The sequence below is a fragment of the Octopus sinensis genome, linkage group LG15 (assembly GCF_006345805.1).
Source record: "Octopus sinensis linkage group LG15, ASM634580v1, whole genome shotgun sequence".
Taxonomy (NCBI): Eukaryota; Metazoa; Mollusca; class Cephalopoda; order Octopoda; family Octopodidae; genus Octopus; species Octopus sinensis.
Window position 1 is genome coordinate 56,290,127 of NC_043011.1, and position 10,455 is coordinate 56,300,581.

Genomic DNA, 10,455 nt, shown 5'->3' on the forward strand with positions numbered 1-10,455 from the left:
ACATTCGAGCGAGGTTGTCGCCAGTGCCGCTGGACTAGCTCCTGTGCAGGTGGTACATAAAAGGCACCATTTGGGTGTGGCCATTGCCAGTACCACCAAACTGGCCATCATGCTGGTGGCACGTAAAAACACCCTCTACACTCTCGGAGTGGTTGGCATTAGGAAGGGCATCCAGCTGTAGAAACTCTGCCAGATCAGATTGGAGCCTGGTTCGCCAAACCTCAGTCAAATCGTCCAACCCATGCTAGCATGGAAAGCAGACATTAAATGATGATGATGATGATGATGATGAATTGGCAGCTGTTGCAGATAATTATTGAAAGATAATAAACAAAGGAGGATCTCTGGTGTAATGTTACAAAGATTGAAGATTAGGGTGTCCTTTGAGGTTGAGTTGAAGATTAGGGTGTCCTTTGAGGTTGAGTTGAAGATTAGGGAGTCTCTAGTACTACAGACATGAGGTTAGAATGCCACAAGAAAGGATTCTAAGACAGATTCTTCAAGCTGAGCCGCCAACCAGCAGGAGACTGATGGTCAGATAATATCCCTAGTTTCAGCTGGAATCTCGAAGGGAAGTGTAATAATGGTTGTTGCTGATAGAACTCTATGGACAGAGGTGACTTAGGTCTCTAAACCCCATGACCCTCCCAGGAATAATGGGCAACAATAGATGGATAGGCACATACTGGGATTTTGTCCTAAACTTCCATACAGATTCATGATGGTATTACATAGCAACAAGTTTAAATCCATCATTTATAATTCCTTGATTACTCTGGTCGGAAACCATCTTTTGTTAGAATTGACAAATATCAATTAAATGTTAATCTTTGTTCATAGATCTGGCTGAACCTGATCAATCAACTCAATATTCTGAGGCATTTCAGCTGCTACCACCTCATCATATTTTTCAGGCATAGTACATAGCACCCACTACACTCTCAGGGTGGTTGGCGTTAGGAAGGGCATCCAGCTGTAGAAATATTGCCAGATCAAACTGGAGCCCGGTGCAGTATCCTGGCTTTCCAGACCCCAGTTGAACCATCCAACCCATGCCATCATGGAAAATGGACATTAAATGATGATGATGATGATCAAAAGGGTATGATTTGTGGGGAATTTGGCTGCCATATCTAGCAGACTGAATAACCACCTCAAGATTCCATTGTTGGCTGAGCAATGCTGGATAGAATTGTGATGTCTGTTCCAATGTGTGCTGAAGTCAAAACAACTGAATTTAAATATTGCCTTGAGAGTTAATGTTGAAAACAAAAAAAATCAGACAATGTCTGAAAAAAATTATGAAAGTTTCAGAATTGTAATAAAAAGATAATAAAAAGATGATAAATATAAACTGGAAAAGTTTAGGAGAAAATTTTTGTTTTTTGTTTTTTCTTCCACAATGAATTATTATAATCATGTTTTGAACATGACATGCTTGAGAGAGGAGCTGCTACGTGTGTGTGTGTGTGTGTGCTTATATATATATAAATTAATATAAGCAGCAAGGTGCAATATAATACCATAAAAGAAAAATTTAATTGTCACTAAGTGTCGCTGCCAAAGCACCTATACTGCAAGAAATGGAGTTAAAAACTCTTAATGACCATACATACATACACACACACACACACACACATAAAGAAGGCGGCAAGCTGGCAGAAACGTTAGCACACCGGGCGAAATGCGCAGCCGTATTTCGTCTGCCGTTACGTTCTGGGTTCAAATTCCGCCGAGGTCGACTTTGCCTTTCATGCTTTCGGGCTCGATAAATTAAGTACCAGTTACGCACTGGGGTCGATGTAATCGACTTAATCCATTTGTCTGTCCTTGTTTGTCCCCTCTATGTTTGGCCCCTTGTGGGTAGTAAAGAAATATATATATATATATATATATTTGTATTTATGTGCCCATCTGGTATATTCAACTGATGAAGGCAGAGCTTATTGGAAGCAAAGCCAGAAATCCAGGATCTTGAATTATCCAGTAAAATCTTTTTTTGCTAGTTTATTTTGTCTCTCTGTCTTATTTTATGGCACGATATGAACATTTAAGGTGGTTTTTAAGATCAGGGTTTTGATTGCTATTTCGGCATGGTGGTATCTCTCAGATACCCTTATTTATACTTTTAAATAATTATTACCTTTGTATGGTATTTATTCCCATGCTGGACACTTGATAAGATCAATATTTAAATATTGATATTATCCTTATTTATAAATATATATATGTATAATGATGATGATGATTGCTTCATCTTGAGAGATGATAGCTGTCCCATCAACACACATGCCTACCCCATCACACAGTACAATCCATTCATTGATGAGCCCTTAAATGACTTTTAAGACCAGCTGCTGACTGACAGGGTTTAAAACACAAGAGACAGATATTATTCAAGTATGTTGCATATCTTTGCCATTTGGAATCTGATCTTCAAGCAATTTTTTTGTGAACTAGCATGTCTTTTAAGTCCAGACAGTGTCTTCCTTGCTAGCACAGAAAACGGATGTTAAACGATGATGATGATGATAATGATATATATATACACACATAAAGGTGGCGAGCTGGTAGAAACGTTGGCATGCCGGGCGAAATGCGTAGCCGTATTTCGTCTGCCGCTACGTTCTGAGTTCAAATTCCGCCGAGGTCGACTTTGCCTTTCATCCTTTCGGGTCGATAAATTAAGTACCAGTTATGCACTGGGGTCGATGTAATTGACTTAATCTGTTTGCCTGTCCTTGTTTGTCCCCTCTGCGTTCAGCCCCTTGTTGGTAGTAAAGAAATAGGTATTTCGTCTGCGGTTACGTTCTGAGTTCAAATTCTGCCGAGGTCGACTTTGCCTTTCATCCTTTCAGGGTTGATAAATTAAGTACCAGTTAAGCACTGGGATTGATATAATCGACTTAATCTGTTTGTCTGTCCTTGTTTGTCCCCTGTGTTTAGCTCCTTGTTGGTAGTAAAGAGATAGATATATATATATATATATATATATATATATATATATACACACATTGTGTGTATGTGAGTAAAGAGATAGATATATATATACACACATTGTGTGTATGTGAGTAAATGGATAGATTGATTGATAAACAGTTGTTCAAAAATCCATTATAGATCTTCAAGTAGTACAACTAAATGTTTTCTTTAAGAAACACACACACACACACAAACACATCTACCTGTGTTACATGTATGACTCCACCATTATATTAGAACTTTATAGAATTGCAAGTTGGCAGTTCTCCAATAACTGTGATATTGATGAGACATTCAGGCTCTTGTTGTTAAGGGAAGCACCAAAGGACAGTAAATATATTTACATTACAAAATCTTTCAAAAACCAATCACCAGAAATATTGATAACGATCCGAGTGTTTTTAACTTTTTCGCTAATGACAATGATGTGTGTCTTTATGCAACAGTTACAGGTTATAATGAGGATAATCAGAAAACCGTAAGCCCCACAACAATAGAGGAATATATAATTCAAAGAGATGGAGATTTGGTCAACATAAAATCATGTCTCACCAGGGCACAGCAGCCATTTACTTTAATCAAAAGACAGGCAAAGGCATGGCTGTGTGGTAAGAAGCTTGCTTTTTTCAACCAACCACATGGTTCTGGGTTCAGTTCTACTGCTTGACACCTTGGGCCCACCCAAGCCTTGTGAGTGGATTTGGTAGATGGGAGCTGAAAGAAACCAGGGCTGCAGTAGAAGACACTTGTCCTAAGTGCTGCACAGTGAGATTGATCCCAAGACCACAAGGTTGGGAAGCCATTCCTTTGCCTATTATGGACATAAAACCCTGAAAAACGCTTGGAAGCTAGTGTTTAGCTATTGAGTCCCAGCTATGTAGCATTGTTATTTTACATATTCTCTCAATGGATAGAAGCAGTCCTAACTGGGTCTTATTTGTAGTTACAACCCTCCTAGATGTGTTAGAGAACCAGATCTCACTTGTACATCTGTCCTATGGATGGATGCCCTTCCTTCACACAGTATGCGGATTGGATGTATTTTATTGTGACACCAACACTAAAGAGGTTGTCATGTTATCGACAAGACAAGAATAAAGAATTGTCTTGACTCCTTATCATTTCCTTAAACAGGCGTCACAGAGAAATGATCTGCTCTGTTCCTGGAAGTCATATGAACTGAGCCAGTGAAGAATAAAATGGTAAGGTTGGTGCTGACATTTTTAATGGAGTGGACCAAGAAATTTTAATTCATTTGAATTACACTGTTGGGAGAAGAAGGGAGATGACCCTAGAATTTTAATTAATTAGAGTTGAAAGTCAGTAATGGCATGCTGAGAAAGTAGGACCTGGCAAATTGTGGGGTTTGAACTTATTACCTCTATGTTGGCATTTCAATAGTTTATCCCCTTGACCAGTTCCCTCGTACCAATCTGTAAATCAACAACTAATATCATAACTCAGTAGATTTAGAAACCTTTGCGGTGACATTATAGAATGAACTCTCAAGGTTTGGTCACCAAATAAGTCATGGTCTCATATCCTAATAATTTATTTTGAAAAAATAATACTGCAAGCTCTTGTTTGTTTGTGTGTTTGTAAACACACACACACACACATCACACAAAAGACAAAAGATGTGATAGAAATCACCATAATGTCGATATCTAAAAATATCCAATAAATCATTAACAGGTGGATTTATTAGTGTGATATATAACAGGTGGATTAGAGACATTCAAACATAATTCTTAATACATTATTATAATACATTACATAGACCACATCTCCAACGAGATGTCGCCCTGGCCACATTAGTTCTGGACAGAGTCCTTGCATGGTTGCTGTTATGCGTGGTCAATTGTTCGTTCATTTCTTGGTGAGGATTCAATGAACCTACGTGATGTTCCTCATGTGTTGTTTCTAAAGATGGAGAGACTTCGTTAACTTCATTACTAGTTTGATTGGGTTTTACAGAACTGGGAACAAATGATTTGGATTCTGTTGTACTTTTGCTATTCTCATCGTTAATAAAATAATGTGAAATTCGGTGGATAATCTCCTTGTATTTATCCGCCAAGTCAGCAGTCATACCTGAGCTTCCATGTCCCCCAATACCTGCAAAATGATGAAGATTATTGGTAAGTTAAAAGATAAATGCTAGACAAGATAGTTTGGGTCAGATTAACCAAGAAACAAGTTTAACAAATGCTCTGAGCCCTATACTTTCATCAATGATAATCAATGAATTTCAGAATCAATCAGTGATTGAACAGTAGGCCTGTTCTTCCCAACTGATCAGTTTGTGCTGCACAAGTATATGGAGTTCCATCAACAACAGATTGTTCCAGATATAGAAACAATGTCACAAAAATGTCACTAAAATTCTGTACATCGAAGTTTGCCACTTGTTAAAACATATTTCTCAACTTTTATATCCTCCAAATATTTTAATTCAGATAAACTTGTTTATAGACTAACGTGGGAAGACCCGGCAGGACAAGTGAGACCATAACCCGTGGCCTCTACCTGGGACATAGCCAGTCCACTTATGCATACCTTTCCTTCTTGTGACACAAACCCTACTTGTGAAGACCTGTTGAGGCAAGTGAAAATCAAAATCAAAATCGATCAACATCAATGGAAATTGTAGCTGTAATACCAGTGCCGGTGGCACGTAAGAGAACCATCTGAACGTGCCCGTTGCCAGCGCCGCCCCGACTGGCCTCCGTGTCGGTGGCACGTAAAAAGCACCATCCGATCATGGCCATTTGCCAGCCTCACCTGGCACCTGTGCCAGTGGCACATAAAAAGCACCCACTACACTCACGGAGTGGTTGGCATCAGGAAGGCATCCAGCTGTAGAAACTGCCAGATCAGACTGGGCCTGGTGCAGCCATCTGGTTCGCTAGTACTCAGTCAAATCATCCAACCCATGCTAGCATGGAAAATGGATGTTAAATGATGATGATGATATTTTAGAACTTGTTTATTTGTATTGACTTTATTTTTTTCTTTAATTTCTCCTCATCTCATGGTCATCATGAAACTATTGGCTCTCATCACAATGTGAATTATTTGGATTGCTAAAATTACTGGTATCCTGGCTAAATTTGTCTCTTACTGGCAAAACATAGAAACACTCAATTAAATATAGGAAACAAGTCATAGCTACCAAAAGCAACATGTAAGGAAATTTATCTAATTCGGTCTGATATGGTGGATCACATTCTCTGTGAAATGAAGAAACATAAATATCATTGTTTACAGGCAACAGAAGTAGTATTTCGTGAAGACAACTGTCTGTGAATCATACTTTATGGAAATAGGTTGTGGATAGGCAAATTAACTGCAGTGTTCATCCAGAGATAACATCACTTATGGACAGACGGTGTTTAAAAACAAATATTTTAATCTAACACTGCTCCTGTTGCACATAACAAACTTTTATTCGGCTGAGTGGCTAAATGCAACATCAGTGATTCTTTAATCCCTGTTTTCTTATATCAGTGATGTCAGATTTTGTCTTAGGTTGTGGTCAACAGTTGGTACATTCTACTAACCAAATCCAAAACAGGCAGGAATGCACATTTACCATTCTCACTGCCAGTGCTGGACATGTTTTGTCTACTACTGATATAGATTTGTTTTTATAAAGAGCGTGTCTGTAAAAGATATCATATCCTAACAAATGCTGCTGTTAATTTGCCTTTCCACTATGTACATACATTAAGATATACAGACAGCTAAATATCATTCTCTTTCATGGGCTTCTCATCATCATTATCATCATCATTGTTTAACGTCCGCTTTCCATGCTAGCATGGGTTGGACGAATGACTGAGGGCTGGTGAACCAGATGGCTGCACCAGGCTTCAATCTTGATCTGGCAGAGTTTCTACAGCTGGATGCCCTTCATAACGCCAACCACTCCGAGAGTGTAGTGGGTGCTTTTACGTGCCAGTCAGGCGGTACTGGCAATGACCTCGCTCGAATCTTTTACACATGCCACCGGCACAGGTGCCAGTAATTTCGATGCTGGTAACGATCACACTCGAATGGTGCCTTTTAAGTGCCACTGGCAAGGAAGCCGGTTAGCCACTCTGTCAATGATCACACTTGTATGGTGCTCTTTGCACCCCGCTAGCACGGACGCCATTCATTGAATTTGACTTGGTCACTTGACTTTGCCGCCACCAAATTATAAACCATATTAATTGTTTATTAAACTAACCGTTCATGTCAATATATACAAGGTTGGAAAAGATGAGTGCCATGCCACCCGGTGGAGGCCAGACGATACTTTCAAACATCACAGGGAGGATAGGTTTCCGCAGACCATCAGCTAAGCTCAGTTCGCGGTTGCAGAGATGAGATATGACATACTTGGGTGTAACGCAGGCCAATATAATCTAAAACGAAACGAGAGAAGAAAGTTATGACAGCCACTTAAAACACACACACATATATTTGATAAGTTTCACCTGGCTCCATGCAACTTAGAGGTTCACAGACTCATAAAACAAACCTGTTTTGTCAGACTTGCAGTGACTGAATGAGACAACCCCCAAGATGGCTTCTAGACAGTGGGCCACGATTGGTCAATGCAGGTCACATGGTGTTATTGATATGGCAGCAACATCAATCCAATTCTTTATTCCTAGGACCACATGCAAGACAGGTTACTTATTTTGGATATTCTAAAGGGAGCACACCCACACCCATAGTTTGGCTCTGTAGGGGGAGAACAGTCTGGCAAACACAAGCCATGCCATGGACAAGTCCAGGAAGGAACTGATGGAGATCTTCAAAGAATTCATCCTATCTATAATAGTCTTTAACAATTTGACAAAGGCTAACTTCCTGGACTTGAAGATAGACTTGAAGATGGACAAATATTATCCATACAGGAGGCTCAACAAGGAAACAGGTTACGTCCACAAAAACTCTAAGCACCCCCCACACACTTTAATTAGAAACCTAGTCACAGGCATAGGTAAAAGAATCACTAAATTTTCAGAAGAGCTCTTCAATGGTCCCCACCCTCCATTATAACTAGGTATTAGAAGAGTGGATTCACTGAGAAGTTAATATATGGAAGACATCCCACTCCTGCACCCAATAAGAGTCAGAAAAAGAAGATAATCTGGTTCAATCCTTCATCTAACCTAGAAGTTTCAACCAATATAGCTAAGAGCTTCCTGATGCTTATTAATAGACATTTTTCTAAAACGCATAAGTAAACATTATAAACTTTTCAACCCCCACATTAAGGTCAGTTAATCCTGCTTATACAATATTGCTTCTAACATCACACATTACAATAGACACAAGCACACACCTACACAGCCTCTAGCCTATATTCCAACCTGTAACTGTCAAAATACTACCTACTGCCCACTGGGAGGATCTTACCTCACAAGAGTTGTGGCCCATTCGGTCTTGTGAACACTATCCAATGGTATCACAAGACACTACACAACATATGTACTCCTCCAGGTGCAGGGATGGGGGCAACTGTACCTCCCTGTCCTGCTTTATCTGCAGACTTTGCAACCATCAGAACAACTCCCCCAATATTGAATGGAATATCAACAGGACTCTACCTTACTCACCTGGAACTTGCAATTGCCAACTCTGCCTCAACGAGAGACTATATATTTTCCATCAACAGAAACAATTAACTACCTCATTGTTGCCACGAGAGGTATATCTTGCTAAGGCACTTCAAGCCACTGGCTGCTGACAATCCAAACATACCACCACAGGCCTGCCTCTTCTGTTCACAAGGACAGAGTATGTAACCTCTGCTGCCTGTATAAACCACAGCCTCATCATCCTACAGAAACATTGTTGCCACTGCATGGCCTCTATGGCAACACACTAACACATCAGTATACACACACACACACACACACACACCATATCTGGTGAACTGGTAAAAATCATTAGCATGTCAGACAAAATACTTAGTGACATTTCTTCTGACTTCCATGTTCCAAGTTCAAATTCTGCTGAGGTCAACTAAAAACATGCATATATTCACTATTGTGTCTTTTAAAGACATTTGAGGTGAGTCCTGTATAAATCTTCTGCAAATCACTGAGCAGAGAGAGTATTGGCCTTACAAAAGTAATGTCCTCTCTTAGTGAACAAATAACTTGGGTCTTAGTAATTGCAGGTGGGTTGTATGAATGCAGAAGGCAGGGAGCACAAAAAATAAGACAACATAGGATGGACAAGTTTTAACAAATGTATTAGTTTAATGCTTAAAAAAGGGAAAGAGTCTTGACATTTTGGACACAGGTCCCTCATCAGAAGAAAAAGTGAGAATAAAAATAAAAAGAGGAAAAGCAGTTGAAAAAATAAAATGAATGAGAAAAGGGAGTTGGGGAAAGAAGAGATTAGGGGCCAGGTGGGTATAGGAAGAGAGGAGGAGGAGGTGAAGTGATGTGTGCATATATAACAGGGTATCAATGTAAGATGGGAGGTGTGTGTGTAGAGGTGAGCAAGGATGGGAGTGTAGTGGCATGGGGATAGAGGGAGGGGTGAGAGGAAGGCATAGGGGGGAAGGAGGAGGAGGTGGCAGGGAGAAAGGGAAGGTAAGGAGGAGGTGAAAGGGAAGGTAAGAAGGTATTTAAGAGAAAAAAAACTGATGAAAAAGTGATACAAATAGTAAAATTAATAATTATTGGCAGAGACAGAAACAACAAAAGGGAAAACTATTTGTGGTCAATCGCAGGAGGATGGGGGGTGGGGTGGATTTTTTAATATATGTAAAAGAGAAATATATCTATTGTGAGAGCAATGAAGAGGGAAAAACTGTAACCATCATCATCATCATCATTGCAGAATAGTGGAGTAAATTTAGCTTCAATTTGTAGTTCAAATCCCAATTTTTGTTGACTTTGTATTTCAACTGTTGAAGGATTTTGATAAAGAAATTACAGAAATGTGTTAAGAACAATTCAACAGTTTGTATTGCTTATCTTTAAATGTGTGTCGTGCCAAAGTAAATAACTATTGTGAAGACCGTATGAGAAATGAAAGAAGTCACACAGTGATACAAAGACTGACAGTACGGACGTTGGAAACATCTATTGAATTTTAGCAGAAGAGAAACGATAGCGAAAGTTCTTTTGATGAAGCTTTCTAATGGAAGGAATCTCATTGAATTCCACAAATATCAATTTGTTACATTGGCACAGGGTCTGAGATTTGCAAGGAAAGTGGCAAGGCATTTGTGTGTGATGCTTGTCTCTCTAATGATATCAGAAGTAAATGGCAGGTTGTGTGTGAGGCATGTTTCAGACGTTTGATACTTTTCGGTAACGTAACATTGCTCTACAAAAGGAAGAAGCAACACACACACACACACAAAGACAAGAAAGCAACGCTGTCGATATAATGAGCTGGATGGGAATATAATAGAACGACGATTTGTGTTCAGCCATAACCCAGTAAACGATTCCA

At 39.5% G+C, this 10,455-nt stretch overlaps 1 protein-coding gene across 1 annotated transcript in view; it reads right to left on the minus strand.

Annotated features, from left to right (window-relative positions):
- Positions 1-4,665: 4,665 nt before the first annotated feature.
- LOC115219837 overlaps positions 4,666-10,455 on the minus strand; it is a 104,249-nt gene continuing 98,459 nt past the window's right edge. The window contains exons 21-22 of the mRNA XM_029790123.2: positions 7,217-7,394; positions 4,666-5,100 (exon numbers count right to left, since the gene is read on the minus strand). Coding sequence (XP_029645983.1) covers positions 4,745-5,100; positions 7,217-7,394 — 534 coding nt within the window. The 3' untranslated portion in view covers positions 4,666-4,744. The remainder of the gene's footprint in view (positions 5,101-7,216; positions 7,395-10,455) is intronic.